At 38.3% G+C, this 27,437-nt stretch overlaps 1 protein-coding gene and 1 long non-coding RNA gene across 6 annotated transcripts in view; one reads left to right on the forward strand and one right to left on the reverse strand.

The window, feature by feature from the left end:
• LOC131979138 (alsin-like) overlaps positions 1–17,845 on the reverse strand; it is a 38,922-nt gene extending 21,077 nt beyond the window's left edge. For 2 of the 5 annotated variants that reach the window (XR_009395025.1, XM_059343057.1), the window contains exons 1-20: positions 17,598–17,844; positions 16,509–16,695; positions 15,766–15,926; positions 13,927–14,151; positions 12,898–13,088; positions 12,569–12,601; positions 12,283–12,471; positions 11,199–11,251; positions 10,790–10,992; positions 10,429–10,516; positions 9,360–9,541; positions 7,305–7,473; positions 7,043–7,139; positions 6,206–6,283; positions 5,050–5,265; positions 4,454–4,625; positions 3,436–3,631; positions 2,092–2,157; positions 1,667–1,826; positions 618–749 (exon numbers count right to left, since the gene is read on the reverse strand). Coding sequence is in view for 4 of the 5 variants with exons in the window: in XM_059343057.1 (XP_059199040.1) it covers positions 618–749; positions 1,667–1,826; positions 2,092–2,157; positions 3,436–3,631; positions 4,454–4,625; positions 5,050–5,265; positions 6,206–6,283; positions 7,043–7,139; positions 7,305–7,473; positions 9,360–9,541; positions 10,429–10,516; positions 10,790–10,992; positions 11,199–11,251; positions 12,283–12,471; positions 12,569–12,601; positions 12,898–13,088; positions 13,927–14,151; positions 15,766–15,926; positions 16,509–16,528 (2,631 nt within the window). In the remaining variant the exon portion in view is untranslated. Of the gene's footprint in view, positions 1–617; positions 750–1,666; positions 1,827–2,091; positions 2,158–3,435; positions 3,632–4,453; positions 4,626–5,049; positions 5,266–6,205; positions 6,284–7,042; positions 7,140–7,304; positions 7,474–9,359; positions 9,542–10,428; positions 10,517–10,789; positions 10,993–11,198; positions 11,252–12,282; positions 12,472–12,568; positions 12,602–12,897; positions 13,089–13,926; positions 14,152–15,765; positions 15,927–16,508; positions 16,696–17,597 lie in introns of all 5 variants that reach the window. The other 3 variants (XM_059343058.1, XM_059343056.1, XM_059343059.1) reach the window with 2 other exon arrangements.
• LOC131979140 (uncharacterized) lies at positions 17,331–21,148 on the forward strand. The gene is made up of 4 exons (XR_009395026.1): positions 17,331–17,645; positions 17,790–17,873; positions 20,360–20,459; positions 20,626–21,148. It is a non-coding gene; the product is annotated as an uncharacterized LOC131979140 (long non-coding RNA).
• The last annotated feature ends 6,289 nt before the right edge of the window (positions 21,149–27,437 follow it).

Below are 27,437 nucleotides of genomic sequence, written 5' to 3' on the forward strand. Positions count from 1 at the left end.
AATAAAATCTGACAATCTGTTGAAAACCACTGCGTCTGTTTTAGATTCAGTAGAGGGACATTCTGCATTTATAAATTAAAATCTTGAGACTTTCTGTTCCAATGTGGAAAACTAGACGTTAAAGACAATCAACACCTTCACATCTGTAGCTCTGATCTGCATATCACTGCTGTCAACTGCTATCCTCCCATTGTGGTGAACTTCTTTTCACAAAAATGGTCATTTTGGGGTTTTCTATCTGAGAACGTCATTATTCAACTATTCTTCTTGCCCATTTATTATTGCAGCTTGTGGACTAATGTCAAATACAATACGACACTGTGCTCTTTTTGCTCTCTGTTGTCCTTTCTGCTAAATAGAATGATCGTTATCGATTGCAGTTCTGTCAGATTTTGGTTCTGGCTGTAACAGCAATATCTAAAGATCACTAATGCAACATAAAATATGCTTAATTGTGGGTGTATGTTTAACTGTTTCTTTTTTATGTGTGGTTAAAAGTGGTTAAGGCCAGGAATTGGTTGCCAAAGGCATCCAGACAGCTGTTACTGTCTGGATGTTGTTACTTTCTCACTCAAAAACAATGATAGCAAGTTTAAATAAAACAGAGTTGTGCTTACAGTAGCTTTTCCAGAGTGGGTCTTCCAGAAGTGGAAGGTGGTTTCGGCCTCCTTCTTCCTCCTCAACAAAGATGAAGACAGGGAGTCATACTGACCACAGCCCTGATGAAGGGACTGATACTCTGTAGTTAACTAGTGGAGATAAAAAGGTAAAATAAGTTGATTTTTTTTGTTCTTTTAAATTCTAAATCATAAAGGCTCCACAGATCACAGGTTACCATAAACAAAAGAAAAACCCTGACAACTAGAAACCAATCAGAGTCAATTAAGTTCTGCCCACAAAATGGGGAAGATCATGTGAATTTTTTTCTTCTCCACTGTAGTAAATATGATTAGGGCTGACTTAACTTAAATATTACCCCAAAAAAACTAAATAAAGCATAAACCTCAGGCAAGTCTGCAACAGTTTCAAAATGTTTTATTCTAATAAGAGATAAGATAAGATAAGATAAGATAAGATATTACTTGATTCATCGCGCACTGGGGAAATTTAGTTGTCACAGCAGCTCAAGATACAGACGCGTGGATATGGTAAATGGAATAAATGAAGTGCATTTATATAGCGCTTTTATCCAAATTCACCCGTTCACACACACATTCATACTGGTGGCCAAGGCTACCAGGGCACACTGGCGCCACCTGCCACCATTGGGAATCCATTCACACACCGATGAACGCAGCATCGGGAGCAATTTGGGGTTCAATATCTTGATCAAGGATACTTCGACATGTAGGCTGCCATGGTCAGGGATCGAACCACCAACCTTCCGGTTACTAGAACATTCTACCAACTGAGCCACAGCCGCGCCAATATATAGAAAAAACTATTTAATAAATAATAATAAGTGCTATTTGGCACTTATTCTTATATTAAAGCCAATGCAATGACATTAATACTATGGAATATATCCAAAGCATGCCATTTAGAGTCAGTGGAAGAGAGAGGACAAATAAGGAAGATCAAAAGAGTTTCTGAGTGGTAAAAAAGCAGGGTAAAAACGCAGACAGAAGGAAGAAGAAGAAGAAAGAGAGCAGAGTTTCCTCCTCACCACATCGTAACAGGCTGCCAGTTTGAGCAGGACTCTGCTGTACTGGTGGAGCTGCTGCAGAGGCCAGTACAACAAGGACACCAGGTCAACATCACCACTGACAGACTGCTCCGATACACACAGCTGAGCGAGCTTGGTCCGCTGAGAGCCCAAACACTCACTGGACAGAAACACACAGAGAGACACAAACAGGAATAAGAATCTAAGTTTGCTGCAGAATTTTCATTGAAATATTTGACTATTTTCAGTTGATGGAAGCTAAAATGTTGCACGAGCATGATCTTTAGCTAAAATAGTGAATGCACTGTGCTAATTTTAAAGCTGTGTTCCAACCAAAAATAAATTTCCCATACTGGAGGCCATAGTAGTTGCAGGGGTCTATTTAACGTGCATTTTTTGGAGGTCATATTAAAAAAGGAGCTTACATTGAGAGTTTATGGAGTGATTGGAATCCACCCATCACCTGGAAGTGACCCACTGAAGAACAATACCTGGGGAGACGGAGAGATGTTACTTTGAGATGTTTTGATTAGACTTTATATCTAATTTAAAAAATGTTGAATGTAACTAGTAAGTCCTTGATTAAAACAACATGTTCCTTTAGCTCATATCAGTGGTATACATACTATTCTTCCATTGGCCCGTTCCCTTCTTGCACTATCTACTGTCAACAGAAACTCTGGAAACTTTCATTGTATTTGCTCTGTAAAAACTGTGGCTCCTTCCTGCTTTGTGTCTTAATCCCATGTACCGTGTTTCCAGCCTTAAAGTGCAGAATACTGAAACTGAAATTTGGTTTACAGTTTGGCGACAGTACGGAGAAGTAACTATTTCAAAAAGTTTTGTATACCAACAGATGTACAAAGAAATCTACAGCACAGATTTAGTATGTCGGGTCTGTTGTTGATATCATTTAAACTGTCATTTAAAGCTGCGATAGACAGCTTCTGGAAAGCTCTATTTCTCTGTGTCAAGCCCCTCCTACCAGATGAGCATGGGCGTATGCAAAGGCTTGACACTCTTGTACCAGTTGTAGTCATTTATTTCAATCATCCTGATGGTGATTATGATGCTGATGCCATTATATAGCAGCAATTCTATGACAATTACCACCTGTTTTCTCTGCAAACTTGTGGGCCTATAAAGCCCATTGACATGACAGACTGTGGTTTGAGGCTCTGCTAGAAACATGAACATGAAGTTGAATTAGCCGCAGCTATGAGTCTGTGGCTACAGTTGGTAGAAGGAAAAACATTTTCTCTACACCCCTGTAATGCTTTGGTGATATTGATACTTTTGGTTCACATCTGTTTACTGTAGTTGTCTACATCAACTTCAACTGTTGTGTTTGAAATTTGATGTACTGAGGAGGAGTCAATAAAAATAATTAAAAAAAACAAAATAAAGTACTGGCAGCACGCTGAGGAAACCTGCAGGGCGTTAAGAGTGTTTGCCCAGTGAGCAACTCCCATAGGACCCAATGGGGTGCCATCTGTGAAAAGCAATGCCCCCAGTTCTTCCTCACACATCCATGCTATCAACAGAAATGGATATATAATAAATAAAAATAGGGCCGGGACTTTAACGCGTTAATTAAGATTAATTAATTACACAAAAATTAACGCGTTTAAACATTACATTTACCATTACCATTTACAAAGACAGACTAAAAACAAAAGACAATTGTATATTTGCAAATAAATAGGATGTCTGTATTAATAGATGCAGTGTGGTATTTTTGTGTGCTGAGACAAAAGGGTGAGCCTTACTCTTTATAAATGTCCAGAAAGTGCTCAGTGTGCGTCAGCAGGGGAAGGCAAGTGACATCACAGCCCTGCACATCATGCAGGAAGTAGCTGAGAGACGTGGAGTGTCGCCCAATCAGCACACTCAGATGAACAAAACTCTCATAGAGAGAGAAGAAGAGATGAGTGCATGGCTCACCTAACGACGGACACAGACTCTCTGTGGGGAACACACACACACACACACACACACACACACACACACACACACAGACAGACAGACAGACAGACAGACAGACAGACGGACAGACAGACAGACACACGGACACAGACACACAGTAAGTAGATGCATTAATGAGAAAAAGAGGAAAAAAATAAAATAAGTTGATGTTTTTTGTTCTTTTAAATGCTAAATCATAAAGGTTCCACAGATCACAGGTTACTATAAACAACAGAAAATTCCTGGCAACTAGAAACCAATCTGGACAATTAAGTTCTGCCCACAAAATGGGGAAGATTGTGTGGAATATTTTAGTTTTAGTAAATATCATAAGGACCGACTTAATTTAAATATTACCCAAAAAATGAAAATAAAGCATAACCCTCAGCCAAGTCTGCAACAGTTTCAAAATGTTATTATAATAGAAAAGTAGTAGACTGCTTAATTTGGCAGCTAAGGCAGATTTTCTTCAGGTGTTAACATGCAATTAAACGTGTGTTGAGCTTTGGTATGTTATTGATGATTCATATAAAGCCTATTTTGTCCATATCTTCATTTAGTCTTTATCTTAGAGCAGGGATTGCAAAATGGGGGAATTTTATATTCAAGCCAATGCAATGACATAATAATATGGAGTATATCCACAGCATGCCATTTAGAGTAAGTGGAAGAGAGGAAAAACAAGGACACACACACACACACACACACACAATAAGTAGATGCATTAACTATGACTTTACTTATTAGATGCTCAAATCATGCATGTATAATAGCAAGTGGTGTTAATCAACAAAGAAGGAGGCGGAGCAAAGGCTTGCTCACCTCTGTTCCGTAGCGGTGTGAGCAGCAGCTTCCTGACGTTGCTCAGCCAGCAGTAGAACTGTCTCTCTCTGGAGGCCAGCTCATGGATAGCTGAGATAAAACCCATGACGTTCTGGTCTACTAACACTGCACAGCTCTGCCCACCGCTGCACACACTGCTGACGTAACCCATCTACACACACACACAAGAAGTAAATGTTAAACAAATTAACAGCGTGATGATGGTTTTAAGTTCGCTTTAATTCCAGTATTTTGACGTTTGTTTCCGTTGCTTTTAATGTTCCGTAATGTATCTCAGCCTTCTCTCCACTTTCTCCCTTTGTTCCGTGTATGTCCACCAGATTTTGAAAATGGCAGCTGTGAATGATTACTGTCTCTGTGGGATGTATGTTTCTGTTGTCTGATCAAAGATTCCCACCAATACCACACACATCCAACTTCATAAGCATAGTGTTTTTCGTATTTTAACCACACTGAAGTATGAGTAATATGTAAAAATAAATACACTCCAGTGTTGCCGTTGGAAAAGCTCTCCACCCATCGTCTTCCCTGTTGAAGAAAAAAAACACAAACAGTTGTGTTTTGGACACACAAACCTCCACGCAGAAGGGCAGCAGGGTGGGTCTGACTGTATAACTCTCTGCTCTGCTGGGTGACCTTTGACCCTGGTTTGACCTCTCACTCTGCACTGATGTTGTCTCTTGCTGCTGGCCGCAGTAGAGCAGCACCGGCTGGACACAGTCTCCATCAGCCAGGAGGAGGGAGTGGCTCTGACCGGCTGATACGCCCCAAACACGAAGATCATCAGACAGCTACAGCGGAAAACAAAACACAGAATGCTGTCAGGAGATGTGCTGCTTGGTTGTAGATCAGTTAGTGTGACTACAATATGATTACTGTATATTCTTACAACATCCACGTTCCCCTCTCTCTGTTATTTCTGCATATTTGCATATGTAATTAAGCAGTGGTGGAAGAAGTATCCAGATCCTTTAAAAGTACTAATACCACACTGGGAAATGACTCCACTACAAGTAAAAGCATCAAAATGTACTTAAAGTATCAAAAGAAAAAGTACTCATTATGCAGAATGGACCCACTCAGATTGTTATATATACTATAATAATAATAATTTCACTAATAGTTTCACTACTTAATATACTGTTATGTGGTCTAAATGATTATATATATATATATATATATATATATATATATATATATATATATATATATATATATATATATATATATATATATATATATATATATATATATATGTATGTATGTATGTTATATATTTGATATATTATTATAAATATTTTTAATGTCTCGATCTTAAAAGTAACTTAAGCTGTCAGCTAAATGTTGTGGAGTAAAAAGTACAATATTTGCCTCAAAATGAAGTGGAGTAGAAGTATAAAGTTACATAAATTGAAAGACTCAAGTAAGGTACAAGTACCTTCAAATTGTACTTAAGTACAGTACTTGAGTAAATGTACTTAATTATATTCCACCATTGTAATTAAGTATGTTTTACAGTACAATCTTAACCCACCTAATTATCATATGTTTATTTATCATTCCAAGTCATACATTTTTATGTAATATGCTGGTAATATGCAGTATTTGGCATACATTAATTGATTTGTCACCTGATTGAGAGACTCACTCAGTTCATCTAAATCAACATGAAACATGTCACAATATACATCAGTTAAGCACTGAATAAGAATGATTGACACATTGCTGTACCTTTGCCTGTTTAGGCACCGTGACGGGACTGTTGACATGACCCAGCTGTCCACACATGTTGCTGCCCCACGAGTACACCTGAAAAACATAAAGTTAGCTGGTCCAAACTTGTGTGTGTGCTCTTGTATTTAGACCTTGAATATTATGACAGATTAGTCACTCGTCCCTTTAAGCGTTGTATGAAACTTTATTTAAAGCTCATGGTTAAACTTTGGTTAGGGTAAGGCATGTTATTATGAGTTAAACCTCTGAAGTCCAGGAGATTTTGGTTCAAATTTGTCAACTTCCTATGCATTCGTTTCTGTCTCTGTTCACCATCTTTCAGTCTGTCCTTACATCACATGCATGGCTCCTTTTTCTCCACACAAACTTGGCTATCAGTCAGATTTTTCATTTTATTTTAATTAACAAAGTATAAAGCTGCCAGGAACCCAAAATACAAACAAAAGACACAGGTGTCTATGAAAATGTACCATTTTTTATACCATTTATACTCACAAAAACAGCAGAAAAAATGAATAAATAATAAAACTATAAAACAGTCTATTTTCATGTTAATTAAAAATAGTAATAGTTTTCATTGTAGAAAGAAAATTCACATTTTAAAAATAGTCTAGAAACATAAATGGCACACTGTGAAAGCTCCTATGATTGCACTTTCACTTTTACATATCATATATAAATAAAGTTATTACTGTAAATATGCATAAACATGTGAATTTTCAATAAATAGATGGACTCTAGATGATTAAGGAATGATTTCAGGGGCTTATCATGTCAATGTAAGTCATCAGACAAATATATAATTGCATTTTTGTGTGTGTGTGTGTGTGTTACCTGGCAGTGAGCGGTGAGAGCTAGTGAATGGTGTGACCCAGCAGCGACTTTGATCACCTCCTCTCCAATCAAAGACTTGATACACAGCGGCTGGAGTCTGGACACACACACACATACACAAACGCACATACACATCGAATTCTCCTTAGGGTTCATGTGAAATAATTTTCTTTAATATTGGTTTCTGTTTATGTGTATTAGTGTATTTAAGTGTGTGTGTGTGTGTGTGTGTGTGTGTGTGTGTGTGTTTGAGTGTCCACACCTGGGCAGCTGATCTCCGTGGCCCAGTTGGCCCTCAGAGCCGCGGCCCCAGCTCCACACTTCTGTCTCCAGAGACGGCAGCCCGTCCCCAGCCTCCTCCAGAGCTCGAGCCTGGGTGCGACCAGCAGAGGGTGGCCTGCAGGGACAAGGCCGCCCTCTGCGTGGAGACCCTGCAAGAAAAACGCATGACCAAATGGTAAAGTCGTGGTCACGGTGTAGTTTCAACCAAGTAGTTATACTGGAGCATCTGTCAAGACTGCAAATTAACTTAATCTGTCATATGCAACAACAGCCACAATAAACAGAGGGAATAGATGCATCTCATACTGCGATATGATGAAATAAATATTAGGCGTTATCTGAGAAAAATCTATACACAAAGGATCACATATAACAACAAAGACTGTAGCTGGTCTATGTTGCCCTCTCTCCACAAACAAACTGTACCGGACATAAAATTTTGTTACCAACCTAATTAATCACATGGGCAAACACATATCAGCCACACTAAACAGGTTTGGTATTGACACACCCTGATGAGTCCTCTGGAACAAACATATAAAACCTTTGAACCTCTGAATCTGTCAAGGAGAGGTAAGGAGGCACGGAGCAACAGAGGAAAGAAAACCGAGAACAAATAATTGTCTTAATGTAAGTGATCAACTGGGAAAGTTTCATGGTGATATCTACTATTTAAAATGTGTATCCCTTAATGTACTTAAGCAAAAACAATATCAACATGAAGGTGTTCGGAAGATTCTGAATTTGTTACAAATGCTTCTGTAAATTACTGACTGCTATTCAATATCTAATAAAGATTAAGATTATGTCGAACACAAAAACTGAAAAAAGTACTGTCAGTACTTTGAATCTGACACTCCTGAAAGTCCCAACCAGAAAACGAGAAGTGAGTCTGTCATGTCTGCTAATCACAGTTTCCTTAAAGTTCAAACCATGTGTCTGCCTGTCTTTTGTTGCACCAGTGACACACTTCACACATTCTCCTGTGGATGTATGAGACTGTAAATGATTGTTTGAGCTATGAAAAGGGTCAAACGTCACAATATTCATCTCATTTGGCTTCAGCAATAGCAGTTATAATGTGACTAAAGGACTCTGATTTCTAATGCAAAGGCATTTTCATATTCTCCTGATAACGAGTTAATTATTATGTTTTCTAAAGAAAGCAAAATGCTACCTCATGTGTGTGTATTAGCTGATCTATGCTGATAACGTCAAACCCCAGAGAACCCATGATTGTTCAGTGTGATAAAGTGAAAGGCAAACACAGGCAGAAGCCCTGTGTGTTCCTGCTGGAGATAACATTTACATTCTTCTTCCTTGTTCCCAAGGCTGCAGCTTCACAGAAGAACACATTTCATGGATTCGGCAGAAACTGTTTACTTCAACTTCAGTTAGCTAAAGTGTTTCAAGTCGCTCATGGTGAAATTGAATCCTTGCAATGATAAGATAAGCAAATAGCCTCCTGCTTCCATGCTTGGAGCTCTGGGTAGCAATCTTCTAATCTAACTAGGGTTGTCAAAAGTATCGATACTCAAAAAAGTATCGATACTAAAACGTTGTATCCGGATACGACACTCATTTTCAAAAGTATCGATTTAATTTATTGTTATGTGTGTAAAGCATAGCCAAGGAAGGAACACTTAAGTTAAGTTATTGTTATTTCTTATCAAGCTTGCCTAATATTTTGCACAGCATACAACCTCAAAATATTGTTCTAATTGTTATTGTTTATTGTATTTATTTTTTTTTTGCACTACCTCAGACATGAAGCTTATCATAGTTGCAGTTTCTTTTTGCACAACTGTTTTTTATTATAAATATTTAACCTGTGGTTCTGTTAATTTTTACATTTTGCATTTTTAAATACATTTCAAAATACTTCTGTTAAATTTTGGGGTCTTTTTTTATTTTCCTGAGTATTGGTATTGAGTTGAAAATTTTAGTATCTTGACAACCCTACATCTAACTCTTGGCAAGAAAGTAAATATTTCCCAAATGTGTCATCAAGTTGTTCACACCCTACCATTCCTACCACGGGTGGGTGTTCCAGGCAGTGAGCGTCTCCTGGTTGCTGCTGCTGCTGCTTTCCCCTTCTGGTTGATATTTGTGAGACTGGAGCTCTTCTGCCCCTGCAGAGTCTGCTTCTCTGCCTCCAGACAAAGCCGAACTTCATCCAAACACACAGGGGAGGAGGAGTACTGCACGGCCACGCCACTGTTACACAAGAAAGAAGGTCAAAGATCAGGCAGCATGTTCACTGAGAACCATCTTTGTGTGTGGATACTTCTGCTCCTCTCTGTCTCTTTCCCTCCCCCTTCAACCTCTATCTACTCTATCCTACTCTGTTGATCTCCCTGCCCGGCGATCTCAGGCAGGCGAGCTCAGTGGCTTCTTTTAAATCTCTTTTAAAAACTCACTTTTATTGATTGGCCTTCTTATAATTTCCTTTTATTATTGTTGTGATTATGATTACCTTGTTGTGATTGGTGATTTTAAATTTTACATTTTTTAAAAGTTTTTCAATGTAATTTCTTCTTGTTGTTTTATTTTGTTGTTGTCAGTAAATTGTATTTGATATGTTTTATTTCTGTTGTACAGCACCTTGTAACTTGTTTTTGAAAGGTGCTATATAAATAAAGTTATTATTATTATTATAATCTGTATAACGACATCTATTGCACGTCTGTCCGTCCTGGGAGATGGATCCCTCCTCTGTCTCTCCCTGAGGTTTCTTCTTCTTTTTCCCCCGTTAAAGGGTTTTTTGAGGAGTTTCTCCCTGGCCGCTGTGAGGGTCAAAGGTCAGAGGGTGTCGCAACATGTACAGTCTGTGAAGCCCTTTGAGGCAAATCTGTGATTTATGATTTTGGGCTATATAAATAAAATTGAAAATTGAAATACTGCAGCAGAACATAGTTTTCTGTGTTCATCTGGATTAGTAGAAAATCCTCTTTAATATTATAAATAGTCTGGGTTCAGTTTCATTTTTCACAGTGATTAAACAGAGGTAAAGATCCACCAAAATAGCAATACAAATGTTCTTTCTGCTATTAGTGCGACATAATTCTTTGTTTCGATTTCAGCTACAGTAAACTCGGTCTTACTTGTTGGTTTGACTCTTAATTGGCGAGTCTTCTTTGTAGCTGGAAGTCAACAGATCCGTAGAAGGAGTTGAGGAAACACAACTGTCATCTGGAGGGAACAACGGCGAAGAGAAGGAATAAAAACATTTTAGGAGAAACAAAATAAATTAAATACTAAAGAACAACGTAATGAAAAATGGAATAGGCAAACAATGAAGCAATGACACAATGAAACAAACAAAGCAATGAATAACGACAGTGCAGAATTAACAATTTAGGAACAAAAATCGAATTAAAACATAATGACATAAACTAGGGAATACACAAAAGAACAAGTAAACTAACAAAATAAAGGCAGAAGAAACTGAATTTAATTACAAACCTGAAGTGTAACTGCTCAGTGAGTCAGTATCTCCTGGCCTGGTGGTGTGGCGCATCTCCAGTGAGTGACTAGAGAGTTTCTGGAGGAGGTTCTGAAGCTCCTTTTCATCGTGGAACGGAGAGTTCTTATTGGAACTCCGCCCTGACAGCGGGTGAGACTTGGGGCTGCCGTCTGTCTCAGTGTGCCCGACTGGAAGACTTGTTCTGAAGATTTGTAATGATGTTAAAACAATAAGACAGAAAGCAGAGAAAACTGAGATAGAAAAAAGATTCAAGGCTAAAACAAAAATTAAAAAGTGGGATAAAAGAGACCCATAGGTTATGTAATACAGTACTGTTTAGTGTTAGATTTGCCATCTTCAGAAAATGGACATAAACTAGTTGCAGAGCCAGGGCTGCTGCCAGCTGACCTTTCCCCAGGCTGGAGCCTTCCTCTCGGGCCTCGTCTTCTTGGAGAGGTCTGCTGTGAATCCAAACCAAAGAAGGGCATTAACCAGCGCTGAAAAAGCTGAACCTCTAAAACTCTAAAACTCAGGGCTGCATATTTGGTTTCGGGATCAATATGTGCATGTGTGCAATAGTCACATCACATGACGTGCAATGTCAATTAAGGCAAATAACTCAAACATGTCATGCTACTGGGGTTGTCACGATACTAAAATTTTCAACTCGATACCGATACTCAGGAAAATATTTGATACTCGATACCATTTTCTATACCACAAGGATAAAAACAAAGACCCCAAAATTTAACAGAAATATTTTTATTAACAAAAAAAATGAAACATGTAAAAATTAACAGAACCACAGGTTAAATATTTATAATAAAAAACAGTTGTGCAAAAAGAAACTGCAACTATGAGAACAAGCTTCAAGTCTGAGATAGTGCAAAAAATAAATAAATACAATAAACAATAATAATCACAACAATATTTTGAGGTTGTATACTGTGCACAATATTAGGCAAGCTTGATAAAAAAAATAACAATAACTTAACTTAAGTGTTCATTCCTTGGATAGGTATCGATACTTTTGTATCGAAAATGAGTATCGTATTCGGATACAACGTTTTAGTATCGATACTTTTTTGAGTATCGATACTTTTGACAACCCTACATGCTACCACTTGTATGCTGCTTGATACAAATAACAGCACAGTTCTCTTTTTCCATGATGAATCTGGGGTTTTATTAATGACCTACAGTCTCGACACCTGTACACTATAGTTTCATAGTGAACTGAAAATGTTTTTACACTTCAAAATGACCGGCATTTAGTCTGTGCAGTCTGTCTCATTCATCATGCTTTGTGGATGTAACTGTTTTGATAGTCATCACCATTCTATGCTTTTATGATTAAACTGTTTACTAGAGCGCAATATTTTTTTAATAATTACTTTTTTTCCAATATCGTACAAATCTATCTTGAAACTTTTTTTCTCATACTATCACCATTTTTACAGCATCTAGATTGTGTCATTTTATGTTTTCTTACCTCGCTTGTCATGACTTCAGTCAGCTCCACCCCCAGCGGACAGTAGTGACCGGCATCAACTGAATCCTCCTTTTCTGCCACTGAATAGTGAGGTGACTGACCGCGCTCCCTCCTCTCAGAAGTATTCTGGGTATTCTTTGGAGGTAAACTGCGAACTACCGCCAAGCTGTGGTAAGCACCACAAGCCACCTGTGGGAAATAAATAGAGATGATATTTCTGGATGCAGAATAAAGTATTTCTTTACAATTCAGATATGGCAATAAAAATATCAGGAAGAGAAACTACCTGAATGACATGTCTGTTAGCCAAGTGCTCCACCTGTGCCACAGATAGAAATAATACAAATGTGTTTATTACAATAAAATACACAGTTTTGTCAAGTGCTAACACATACAAAAACACTACTGGTTCACATTCAAATACTTAATTCACACATTTGGTGTTCCTTCCTCTCTCACCAGCTGGAAAAAAATTACTAATATTTCACAATAGTATCAATATTGTGGATATTGATACTATTGTGAAATATTAGTAATTTTTTGGGGGGTTGAGTCAGTAGTTTCAAAAGGACATGTGACTGAATTTTGAAATTCAATGAACTTCACACAAAATACCTTCCGTGGTTTCCACACAGGGAAAGTTGTGGTGACCAGGCCAAGCTGGCAGCCGCTGCCCCACGCCCACAGCTCATTCTGGGCAGACAGAGCCAAGCTGTGCTCCCGTCCAAGAGCTAGTTCCACGACTCGAACCACCGCTGGAGGAACGACCTCACTGTCCACCACAGTGACCGGACATGGCTCTGAAACTGACACAGGATGTTTTACACAGGTTGTGTTAACCCATTTAAGGCGGGAAAGCATTAACGCATTTCTACCATTAAAACCGGGAGCACTGTTGCATTATTCTACCATTAAGGCTGGGAAAGCGGATAGGTCGTTTTGTAGTATTTGTAGTTTTTTCCCCACCTATTTTCGGTCTCTTGGCCAATGAAATGCATCAGAATACATATGGGAGTGTCGCAATGCAACATGGGACTTTTCCAGAACTTTGAAATCATGGCGGAAGACAACTATAGCGGAGGAGCTCAGAAGTAAGTGACGGAAGCGATCTTGATGAAAACAGCGCTGTCGATTTTATCGCTGATCCAAACTTTGAACCCTCGGAACCAATCGACAGGCATTCATGGATGAGGAATATGGTTTAGACAACATATTTCACCGAAGAACAGACAGATTTGTGGCCATCTGGAGATAATTACAGTAATAATACTAATTGATTGTGATGATGATATAAGAAATCATAACTGTTTATGTCTTATATTACTTTATGCGTCGTTGAGTACCCTGAAAAGTGCAATATAGATAAAATGTATTATGGTTTGGACAAATAAACTAAACTTCTCATGAAAGCCACGGGTATAAGCTCTCAAATACTTTTTGAATTTAATTTCTATCTGCTACAGAGGCTGAAAAATCTTCTGTTGAATTCCCAGAAAAACTTTCAAAATCGCCCATAGGTTTTCCAGGCATTTTTTCCAGGCGTTTTAGGCCTAAATGGGTTAAAAGGAATACAAGCAGTCGGTAGGATTGACAAACAACCAGGGGAATAAAAGAAGACAGGAAGGATGTAAGGTATTAACCAACCTGTGATGTTTGAGACTGTGCCCCTCTCCGTCAGCCCACACTGTCCTGCAGTGTTCTCACCCCACATGTAGACATGGCCCTGCTCGCTCAACGCTCCGCAGTGGAAACCACCAGCAGCCACACGGACCACCGTCCTCACCAGCAGAGAGACCTCCAGCACCGGAGCAGACACCGGGATGCTCTGATCCCTCCACAACAGCTCTCCGAAAGAGAACACATGTCCCCCTTGAAGACAGAAACAACCGAGTCGAAATGGGTAATCTTGACCTTAAGATCTATCAGTTAGGACTTGTAGCTTGAGGTAGAGATAATTATGTATGTATGTATGGGAGGAATATAATTATTTAAGATTTAACAGTGTAACCACAGCAACACGCTGACAACATGATTCCTGCAACAAAGGCACTGTCACTCTGTCTTTACTAGCTGACGGAAAACAGTAATTGTGAAGTATAAAGTCTACTTGTGCTCCACTGGAGGGTGAAAGTTAAAACCATTAAGTCACACAAACAGGTAATTTAAGTGACACTCCCCACTGCCTCACAACCCTGCGGCATAACACCACACCACCTGATCTGATGTGAACAACGCAGCCTTACAATCCCAGGGTACGGACACACACAGAAGAAACTCTCCCGTTTCAACTGGGTGATATGGACACAATATCAAGCTAATCATTGCAACATTATGTTGTATTTACTAAGTTGAGATTAAATCCCAATATGATTGTGTGCATTCCACTACATTATGTACATTAAGCACTTCAAAATCAGATATAAAGAGCATATCTTCACACGATATAGGGATGAAAACGGGTGTGTGAAATGACAGTAGGTGGTTATTGTCGACGTTTTATTTTTTAAATGTATTATTACTATTTTTCTTTTTTGTGTGTTGTTGTTGTTTTGTTTGTTTGTTCATTGTCGTCTCATTGTGACTACATGGGTGTATGTGTACTTATGTGTGTGTAAGTTAATAACAAGTTATGTATGTTAATAATGGTAATAATAAGTTTATATACTACTTTACTATGTGTTATACATACATATATATACTAGGGTTGTCAAAAGTATCGATACTCAAAAAAGTATCAATACTAAAACGTTGTATCCGGATACGATACTCATTTTCAAAAGTATCGATAGTATCAATATTGTTATGTGTGTAAAGCATAGCCAAGGAAGGCAAGGAAAGTTATTATTTTTTTTAATAAAGCTTGCCTAATATTGTTCACAGCATACAACCTCAAAATATTGTTCTAATTGTTATTGTTTATTGTATTTATTCATTTTCTGCAATACCTCAGACCTGAAACTTGTTATCATAGTTGCAGTTTCTTTTTGCGCAACTGTTTTTTATTATAAATATTTAACCTGTGGTTCTGTTAATTTTTACATGTTGCATTTTTCTTGTTAATAAAAATATTTCTGTTAGATTTTAGGGTCTTTATTTTTATCCTTGTGGTATCGAAAATGGTATCGAGTATCGAATACATTCCTTTGTATCTGTATCGAGTTGAAATTTTTAGTATCATGACAACCCTAATATATACATATATAAATTATTGTTGTTATATAACTGAATATATTAAATTAACATAGGGAGAAGGGGTGGGATTTAATAAGCTTTGGCTTCTTCCCACTCCTTTTGAACACAAATACGTGTTGAGTCTTGTTATTTTTTCATTTTGTGTTGTTGTCTTGTATTTATTGTTGTTCTTTTGTTTTTAATTGTTCATCTTTTATTTTGTGTTTAAATACATTCTCAATCAATCATTGTGTGTTATAGCACTGAACCATCACAAAGCCATACTTTCCATACACACAAACACACTCTCACCCTGCATTAACAGGAGGCCATGGTGTTCTCCCAGTGCAACCTGCAGTACAGGCCTGGACAGCAGCACTCTCTCTGGACAGAGCTGTGCACTGGGGCCCGCTGACCGCCAGATGTGGAGCAGTCCTCGCTCTGGGGGTGTGGGGGCCCTCTCATCTGCAGGGCTGCAATAATGCATGCAAATTAATTACAAACATTAGCCTGAAATGGGTCTTAAATTTATGACATAACGTCAATGCTAAGTACATTCTGTCAGAATCTAAACCAGCTTAACTGCAGCCATGTACAGACACCACCAGAGTTTTCTAATGCTGGAATGTGTTATAGATTAGTGACATGCAAGTTATTCCAAGGTTGGATAACATTCCAGCTCATTTATCCATGAATCTATTAGTACTTCGTTCAGCACCTGCAGGCTCTGACATGTTTTAAGGGAGGAGAACAACATCTATATTTCAAGTAACAAATGCACACTGAACTGGACAAAAATATGTTGCAGAACTGCAATGCACAGGTGCAAACACTAGACATACACTCTGTTGACGTAGGTTTCATAGCTGCAGGCCTTATGGCTCCCATGGAGCTTAGCTTACTTATGGTGGAACCAGGTAGAATAGCGACAAAGCCAGAGAATTAAAACTATTAATTCAGAAACATTTTAAGTAAAATAATTTATGGAGGTTGTTGAGGAATACAAATCAATACAATATCAGTGCCAACGTGTGTGTATCTGTGTGTTACTTTACCTCTCCTCTCTGTTCTCCATCACTTCAGACTCTCCAGTCCACAGGGCAGTGAAGGCATCTTTATTAACATTTCTCCAAAGCTCTTCTCTTTTGTTCAATCCCAGCAGTAAGTCATTATTTAGAAACAATGTGAAGCCTTTGTCCTGTTTTGACTCCTCTTTCCTTCATCTGGCTACAGGGGCTGGTTCTTTGTAAAACAAGAAATTTAAATGTAAAAGTTTTAGGATCAGTATAATATTCTTCATCATGTTTCCAATTATAAATGCAATTTTAAGGACTACAGCGTTTACTGTTTTCAAATTAAATAATGATATACTTATTTTCAACTGATAAGCTTACGTTTCATTTTTGGTGTGCAATAAAAAATAATTACTGACATCAAACCTTGCTTGACATGGGTATCCATCACAGTGAATATTAAGTCAACATATTATTAGATAAATACATATGAAACCATATGCTTATCAATATATTATGATCTCGTTACCACCGGATCTGTGGTTCATTTACAAGCTTTTTTCTACAGCATCTTACAGTCTTTAATAGTTTGCCTTGGATCCTTAAATTCACATTATTTTACTTATTTCAACAGGATCACGACTGAATATTGATTCAAATCTTGAGCTAGCTAGATTATAATGGTTTAACTTGGAGCAGAATTGATTTATTTTTATCTGTACTGGATGCATGTGATCTGTGATGGCATGCTGACAAGTCCCAACAGATCAATACCCTGTAAAACTATGTGAGAGTTGTGTCCTTGCTGCTCCATGCTCCTTACATATATTAAAATCTTAGCTGTGGATCACTCATCCGTTTCCGTGGAAACACACCTGACATCAACACAGATCGTAATCTCACGAACGTTAATGCCATTCGCGTCAGAAAATAATTAGCTTATAAACAGCAAACATGTTCTGTCACCGAGTAAAAATAGATTGTCAGCATTTTTACACATTGGTGTTTTTACTTCACCCTGAAAAAAAGTGTATGGAGAGGGTGTGTTATGAACCTAGCTAACGTTAAGTGAGCTAATAAACTGAAGTTGGTTAGCTTAATGCTAACTGCTAAAGGAGCTAACAAACTCACCAACTGTCAGTGTGATCTCGGGAGTCCGTGGCTGAGATTTGTGCTGCGGTGAGTCTGGTGGATCCGGAGAACTGTTTGCAGCTGCAAGGGCAGAAACACTGAGCTATGACATTGTTTTAATATATTCCCATCAGTGCAGTAGTGCAGTGAAAGCAGAAGTTGTTTCTGACAGTTGTGTGTTGTCGGTGGTAGGAGCCACCTCTCCGATGGCAGCCGGGCAGGGACAAACACTGCGGCGGCGCCACACCTGTTGCTCCTCCTGCTGTTGCTGTTGTGGTATGTCAAATAAAAGAGGCGATAGTCAAAGACAGAGCCTCTACTCCAGGGGTGTCAAACTCTGGCCCGCGGGCCAAATTTGGCCCCCAGTGTAATTTTATTTGGCCCGCGAGGCAATACCAAATTATTATATTATTATTGTAAATTAATGACATTGATGTGTTTTTTATTTGAAATTTGATTTTGCTTGTCTGCACTATTTAGTTATATATTGTATGTTTATAAGCGTTGCTGGTTCCATATTTAATGTTAAAGCAGAGCATGTTTGGTATATATTAAAAGGTTAATTTGTTCAATGTTGGCCCGCGATTTTATTCAAGTTTTAAATTTTGGCCCATTGTGTATTTGAGTTTGACACCCCTGCTCTACTCTGACTCTTTTCTTACTGCTGGAGTCTGGCTGCCAGCTTTTCAGATACAACTATCTCATTTTGTCAACCGACACCTGCTTTGTTGCTGCAGTCCCAGAAAAAGTATTGCATAAAATACGAGTTTAAAAATGTACTTTGAAGTGTTAAATAAAGCCATAAGCCGGTATATATATATATATATATATATATATATATATATATATATATATATATATATATATATATATAGCAGACGGCTTTCTGCTCTCACCCTGCGTTGTGTTTTGTTGAAATAATTGAGACGTGGTTGAGTTTCTGTGGGGTTTATTCTTCACAGGAAAAATGAAAAAAAAAAACACAGGCGTTACACAGGAGCCACACAGCCACTCCCCACCCTCCACTTTGAGCACACACAGCTCTTTTTTTTATATCGCACAATAAATTATATAGCCTATACTACATTATAAACAACATGAAAATACATAAACTCTCTTACACACCTCTCACAGTCTAAAAAAATCATTATACCCACATATCTCATTTTTATAGTGCAAAAATATTAAGAACATGAGCTAAATTAAACAACTGGCATACCTTCACAGGGAAAAGGAAAAAAACACACAGCCACCCTCCACCCTCTACAAGAAAAATACAATTAAAATTCACATAAACCACAATAAAACTATACATGCCACATGAGATAACACAATTTCAAATCAGCATAAAAGAGAGAGAAATAAAAAACCGTTTCAACTAGCATAAGGTTTAGTTAGCTAACTCTGAATGCATAACTAGATTTAAAGTTAAATTTATAAATTGTAAGTAACTGTAAGCTTGACCAACAGATTCATAAGCTTCTTACATAACATTATATATCAAAATATTGTGGTTTTGAATGGAAAAAATAGTGAAAATAAATAGAGAGAAGGAGAGTGCGCTTTAAATTATGACTCACCCACTTTGAGCACACACAGCTCTTTGACGCTAGGTGGTGTAACGCCAAAACAATTCCCCAGAGGAACAAAAGGCATGAATAGATAACCACCATAGGAACTTTTTTACAGGCAGAAAATAATTATATTTTTGGGGAAGTTCACAATACAAAAAAAACATTTTGTTTAGGGAAAACAAATTTAAAAAAAAATTGTTAAAAGTAAAAAATTTAAAATTTAAAATTAAAAGTAAAAAAATTGACCTGGCTACATATATATATATATATATATATATATATATATATATATATATATATATATATATATATATATATATATATACATATATATATATTTATATAACATCTATTTGTGTGTGTGTGTGTGTGTGTGTGTGTGTGTGTGTGTGTGTGTGTGTGTGTGTGTTAAATGTAATTTTTGAAATAATTCAAAAGTATTTTACTTGTAAGAAATATGGCACCTTACATTAAAAACAATCGAGGTAGCTAAAAAAAGGTTCCAAAAATGTTTTTTCTCTTTGAACATCTACAAATATTTTCAGTGTATGCTTAATAAAATACATCTTGCACATTCCCATATACAGTTGGTCAAATCAAATTACCCTTACAAGCTACTTTGTGTTTTTTAAACAAAGGCCACATGGAGGACTTTGGTCTTGTAACGCAAGGAGAGCACTTACTTAAAATGTTATTCTTCCATTTTCAATGTAAAAATAAAAAATAAAAACAATGTGAGCTAATACTTTTTCGAATGTATTCTAGGTTCATTATTGTTACTTATATTAGTTGTCTGACTGCATAATCCCAATTACCTAACACAATGTGTGTAAATGTGTGCACATGATGACCATGGGTTCCTCAGCTGTGCGTTGGAGCAGCAGAGGTCTCCCTTGTCTGAGCTGCAAAAGCAGCATGAGCTACACCTGCCTGTTTCAGGCTCAGATTGCTGCCCAGATGTTTAGCACCACACCCTACAAAAGGGGCGACCGCAGCACTGACACAGACACGTTTACACTGACCACGGCTTAAAATATACAAAACTCAAAGTGACTCTGTGAACCATATCCCTAGATAGATAAAACATAAAATAACAGGATTCTTGCCTAACATGTATAGTAATAATAAATAATAATATAAAGCATTTACTTTCTCTGTTTTTATTTAAACTGCCCCTTTATTGTGTAGAGACGGTGTGCAGTCCCTGAAAGAGAAAGACTACATCAACTTTTCCATGGATCGGGTGTCTGGAGGTTCAGTGAGTCAGCCTCTGGAGAAATACCTAAAGGTAAGTGGAACATCTGCTCATTTGCTCCTCAACATTTTAGTGTGATTTTTACTGCTCCTGACTCACATCACACCACCAGTGCTCAAAAAGGGTTATGTTCGTCTTTGATATATTACCAATTGTAAAAGTATTTAAACTAGAACATGCTTTCTGCTGTTCTCTGTAGGAGTCACAGTTGGAGGTCATCACAGCAGTGGTCCTTCTTGAGCCTGATAAAGTGAATCACCAACTCCCTAATGTTTCACCACAGTCCTCAATCTTATTACCTAACCTTGTGGGTCCAAACTTTTCAGTGATGGACTCTCTTTAAGCTGAGCCATTTTAAGCAGTTTGTGAGACTATCAAGCCACGTTTCTCGTCATGTTGAGTGGCCTGCAGGACAGGCCTGGACAGCAGCACTGTCTTTGGACAGAGCTGCACACTGGGGCCCACTGCCAGATGTGGAGCAGTCCTCGCTCTGTACAGCTGCAATAATGCATGCAAAGGATTCACTAACTACAATGAGCATTTAAACCCCCAAAAAGCAGAATATCAAGACCAAAGTTTAAACCTGGCAACCACCATCCAGGTACATGAACCAACTGAGATTTCTAATGTTGGAATTTATTGTGGTGTAGTGACTCAAACATGAGTTCTCCCAAAGTTGTATGAATCATCATTTTATCTACATTTTATTTTCCTTTCCTTTCCTTTCCTTTCCTTTCCTTTCCTTTCCTTTCCTTTCCTTTCCCGTCCCTTCCTTTCACCCATGTTCGTGATCAGCTCTTGTTTGCCGTTTTAGTGCTTTCTATATAAAAGTGTCCAACAGGTTTTGGCTCAGACTTTTATTGCCTGCAGTAAAACAAGTTGGAAAAAAAAATGAAAAAAGGAACAAGGGCAGGCAATCCAGGAAAAGAGGGTCTAATATTTTTGCCTTTTTGGAGCTGAACACGAGACATTAAAGGATCACAGCTGCTGGCAGTAGCTTCTGGGGTCTTAAATGCAACATGTGCTCCTTTTTCTTCCTAATCTAATATTCAGTTTTCACCACACAAACATGTCAGTTTTGTGAAGTTCAGCTCTATGGGCTAAAGAGAGTGTTGATGTCATTGTTGTTCATGTTCTATTTCCAAACCATCGGCATCATATTTGATTACTGTGTTTTCACCAGTGCTTGATTAAAAAATCTCACCAAAACTTGAAACCACCACAGAGGATTTTTTTAAACTAACATTTCAATTGCATTTCTATGCAACAATAATGTAACTTTGGCAGTAAATGGTGAATGGACTGCAGTTATGGAGCACTTTTCTAGTCTTGGGGACTGGATGCACACTTCAACCATGGACATAAACATTCATACATGGCTTTTTTCTTAAACAAGGTCCTTGCAGAATCAGTTTCAAACTGTACAGGAACAAGAGGAAACTACAGCCAACAAGGGGACAGGGAAAACACACAGCATACTCGAAAAATGTCTGGGCGTAATATGATCTTGAAGCCTGTGGAATATCGGTCTTATGATGATTTAGCCTCTGGAGGCAAGCCTCTGATACCAAAATCTTGTTCCGTTGCCCTACAGACTTTGCATTCATGTGCAGAAATCTGTTAGTAGAGACGAGATGTAATGTAACACAAATAGAATTTGTAATGAATGGGAAAGCACTGGTGTAGTCCTTTAAATAAAGATGGGGACTGCATAATCATGCAAATAAGTAAGTCATACTTGCAACCGTCATGTTTGTTGCAGTTTATAGTTCATATAAAATCAGAATAAACCTGCTATTTCATTTGAAAACAAAAGAATTTCGCCCCATGCTTTCTGTACACCAATTTCCTCCAATCCCACCCATCCACACACACACACACACACACACACACACACAAACCCCATGTCGTGACCTGAGCAGCCAGTATTTCCCTGTCCAAACCCCCATAAACTTCTCCTGCTGCTGGAAACAACACAACCTGGATTTACAAGACTGCAGAGGCTGTTTGTGTGTGTGTGTGTGTGTGTGTGTGGGTAAAGCCATACAGGGTTGCAGCCAGGCCACAGAGACACAGCAAGTCTGAGAGAGTGGTTTGATTGACCACAATGTCGTGAGGAGTGGAGGAGTAGGTAACACACACATGCACACGCATGCACACACAAACACAAACACAAACAAAAACACACATACACAGAGAACTACATAATTTTGCCTCAGAGTTTATAATATCCACATCTGTAATGAAAAAACATGCATATTTGTATTTATTTGTGTTTACTTTCACTTGTTTGTTTCTGCAAATCTTGGGTTACATTCAATGACATTTTTTCACATCCACAGAGAGAAATGTATGTCTCTTAGACTTTGTGAAACCTCACTGAGAATATTCCTGCGCACATTTTCCTTACACAATTTATACATAAGGTATAAATATTTCTACAGCTTCAAAAACCTTTTACAGATTTGCAAAGTTTAGTTCTGTGTGCAGGCTTTGTGCAGGCTTGCTGGTTCAACTCTTCTGTGTGAAGTTTACATGTTCTCTCCGTGTCAGCGTGGGTTCTCTCCGGGTCCTCCAGCTTCCTCCTCAGTCCAAAAACATGCAGCTTAGGTTTAATTGGTGACTCTAAATTACCCGTAGGAGTGAATGAGAGATTGATCGATGGATTTCTGTGTGCCAAATGTTTCAAAATATTTCTAGACATTTTTTTTGAAGATGTGAAAATTTAGTCTCTTTCGAAGTCATTCATAAACTTCAGATAGGCGCAGAATAACACCGGCAATGTGGTTGCCATTCATGCGCCCACAGTGTCTGCTCAGCCTTATTACTGCAATTGATTCTCTAGCGTGCATGACTCACAGACATTTTTTCTGCCACCTACTGGCGAGTGCAACAATAAGTAGCCTTAAGATAAGTAAAAGAATGCTAAATTAAAGTGATTTAGCTTGTATTATAGAAAAACCTCATCACAGTGTCACACACACAGTGAACACATTGTGAGACTGTGGGGTTCACTTTGAGCCAGACGGTATGTTGGATATTGACAATGAGTTTTGGCCTCTGCTATATGTTAACGTACTAGGAAACAACAGAAGCTTAGCAGCCTTTTCAAATCTGTTCAATCAGCACAGACTCAGGACAGCAAAGCACCAGTCACTAATAAGGTTTTTGTCAGGGGGCTGTTTGGCACAGCAGAGATGGCCAACCACAGCTATGCAGGACATCTTCTCATCATGAGCCCTACCAAGAGCTCAGGGGGAAATGGACCGCACCGCAGCCACAACAGAAATGACTGCTAGACGATCAAGAGGGTGACACTGCAGGGGCTGGAGAAGGTGCTGCCAGTGCAGCCAGTGGCGGTTCTAGACCAGTGTTACTGTGGGGGCCAAGGAGGGGCCAGTGTCTCATCAGGGGGGCACATTAAAAAACGGCAAAGATGGTATTTAAGCATTCAAAACCTTTATTTTAGCTTATTTAAAAATCTAATTTAAGCATATTTGGAAGATACAAATACACTGGTTGAAAGAATGAGACAGTTATTTTTGTATGACAACGACATTTCTCATTTTTGTGCACAATTACTTTATTTTTATTTTGAAAGTGCAGTACAGTGAGAATGATCTTTTTATATAGATAATACAAGCTTTTATTGCACAATTAAACTATGATACAATGTACACATTCTGGGTTCCTTTTGTGTACAATGAGATATTGTTTGAACAAAAAATAGGTCAGAATTGTTCCGTCGTTCATCATTATAAATTGATCTTTTTATTAATTTGACACAGGGGCCACAGCAGGGGCCAAGGGCTTCTTCACAGGGGCAGCGGCCCCTGGAGGCCCCTGTGTAGAACCGCCACTGAGTGCAGCAGAGGCCCCCAGCGTAGACTGGAATAACAGAGAGGAAGTCACTCAGAGCCATTTCACTATGGACAACGAGCATATTCAGGAATTCATGCAGCAATTTGAGCCACACGGAGGCCCCACACCTGACCTGGGTATTGACCTTCTTCAGCATGTTCTGTCTTACTTTGAGTCCTTGAAACCTGGCAGCTCATAGAGGAAATGTGGTTTGCTGGTGCTTAAGGTGGTTGTTTTTAACTCTGACAGTGTAGTGATTAGTCTACTCAGTTACATTTACACAAATAAAGACATTTGCTTTAAAAACACTAAAGTTTCACTGTTTCATAACCCAAGAAAATCTGTTCACAGGGCTTTTTGGTTGCTGAAAACTGGGTCTCAACTAACTTGATAGGCATTTGTCATTTTACACATGTACACATTTTTTATCACACGTGCACAAATATTTTCTTTAGGTACAAACCTGCAGGATGTGAAATTATTTCACAAGCTCAACACATTATTGACCCTTATTTGATCCCATATGAATCACCCAAAGTTAACTTATGTAGAGTGTGTAAGACTTGATACACACCTACAGTCAGCTTTGCATTACTGTCTTTATTGTCTTTTCATACACATGTAGTCTGATCATGTAGTCTGATGCCAAAAGAAGAAAAAAAATTAACTTTCTCTCAGACAACAAGGGAGGGGTTTAATTTTAACTATCTGGCACTGGAAGTAGTGTGCGTGTGTGTAGGCAGCGTATTTAAAGAACATTGGAAACACATGTCTGGAGCCTGATAAAAAAACATTTTAGGCACAGGGTAATTTTGCATGATCTTCACGCACACACACAAACACACAATCATGCTCCCTTGGATGGAGGAAGTTTGACCTGGGAAACAACATCCACATGCATTAAATATCAAGACCAGAAACCCTGAAGAGTTTATTTAGTTTAGTTGATTTAAAATATTGCCATACATGCCAAAAGTAACCATTATCAACATAGGCTGCAATCTATCTAAGATATAATCTAAGACATTCAGCGTATAATACATAAATAATGACAAATGTATTATAGCAAATATTTTGGGAATTTGGTGAACATGAATAAATATGTTCATTCCTTTATTTTGGATGAAGAACCCAATATGTTAGGGTTTCATTCATGTGTTTGGATTTATTTGATTACCTTCATCAATACCACGGGCCCCTGGGCACAGGCATGCAAAAGGCCCCAGCACCTCGCCTACAGAGGAGCAAGACACACAGACTTTATACTTATTAAGCCTCTTTTGTTGTTGTTTTGATGCTCTCTGTGGTTTTGTGTCTCTTTGTGGCCACTTTGCGTTTCTTTGTTGTTGTTTTGATCTTTTTGTAATATTTTTTTGGTCTATGCTTTTTGCAGTCATTTTATGTATCTGTGGTTGTTTTGCACCTTTTCATGTAATAAGTCATGTTTCAATCAACAAATTTCTATGCACCTTTTGAAGATTTGCATGAGAAAAGCTTGATGGAAACACAAATATTTGATAAAACTTTCAAAATGTGCATACATTTTTCTACACTCACTTAAGGTGGATTGTATCTTTTTTGAAAAATAGTTAATGTGCAAAATGGGAGATGGAAACGCCTTTTCCGAATAAGTTCTGATGTAACAAACATTTTACTTAAATGACTGATAAGCTGTTTCCGCTGATGCCGTCTTCCGGCGCCTCCTCACACAGCCATCTTCTGACGAAAGTACGTCTATGTTTGTTAATTTGATCCAAACCAGTTGATGTAAACGTCCCTAATTCACATTTTATTTAAAACTTTACATTAACTTCTACTTATATGGAAACACGGCTATTGTGTGTCTCTGCGGTCTCTTTTTGTGTCTCTTTGCAACTGTTTTGTATCTTTTCGTAGTTATTTTGGTCTCTTAATAGCCATTTTGTCTCTCTTTGTAGTCGGTTTGGGCCTCTCAGAGTGACATTTTGTAGGTGAGGAGTAGCAGGGTGTCCTGACATTTTGGGCGCCAAGGCCTGGGCCCGTTAGTCCGTAATCCATCCATGATTAAAACAATACAAGCACTTGCACATGAAGGGCCAAGAGAGGGGATTAAGATAAATGTTGCAGTGCAGAGCTTTGGAACTTGGTTGAAGAACAAAAGAGATAAGAAGGAATACCAGAGGGGGGCAGGGAGGCAGCATCAACCACTGAAGAAGCAAGGATTCACACTAAAACTTTTAACAACATGCATTTCAAAATGAATGTAAAATGGAATACAATCAACTCTGCATAGTGATCAACAAAAATGTTTCTGGACAGGTTGTTAAAAGATCAAACTGAAAAACGCACTGCCCAGATGTTGCTTTTTTATAGTTTTTCCATGTCCTAGTTTAAATAATCAATTTTTTTTACTTTTTGGGAAATGCTTCGCCACAGAGGCCTTTTCATAGTTTTTACAGCATAGAGGCAGGTTACTCACAAATGTACATTATGAGATCTCATTGGCCTTCAAAACGAGTGATCACAGAGAGTTTGAGGCGACAGAAATGTGTCCTCGTGGTATACAACTCCCTGTGAAGACATGTTATTGATACATCATTGATTTGGCATTGTCTGCCTCCTTCACACTACAATGCTAGACTGGTGTTTTGAAATGCATCCACTCTGGAGAGCGTATTCGAAAAGCTGAGTTTTTTTAAAGTGTGAAAAACACTGGTTTAGTGTGGACATGACAGAAAAAGAGAGTCATAAAAAGAGAGAGAGCTTTGACCATCTGGCTCAGGTCAAACTCCCACAGAGGGTGATGATCACAGTGTGTGTGTGTGTGTGTGTGTGTGTGTGTGTGTGTGTGTGGTTGTGTGTGTGTGAGTCCCCTGCAGTGAAAGGTGATGACCACAGCTGTGTGTTTGACCTCAAAACCGCAGGAGGCCTCTCCCCTCCTAATCCTCTTCCTTCTCCTTGTTCTCCCCCCCTGCACTTATTCTTTATGTTACTTTTTCCTCCTCTACTCATTTTTTCCTTTATAACAACCACTTGATCAATTCTCAATCAAAAACACACCCTCAGAATACATCAAATGTACTAAATACAAGCCATGCAAGCGAAAAGAGCTCTGTGTAAAGCTTAGCGGGGCAGCCATTGTGGCTGCACCTCCTCCATTACTTTGCATCA

This window comes from Centropristis striata, chromosome 10, assembly GCF_030273125.1.
Source record: "Centropristis striata isolate RG_2023a ecotype Rhode Island chromosome 10, C.striata_1.0, whole genome shotgun sequence".
In the NCBI taxonomy this organism is placed as follows: Eukaryota; Metazoa; Chordata; class Actinopteri; order Perciformes; family Serranidae; genus Centropristis; species Centropristis striata.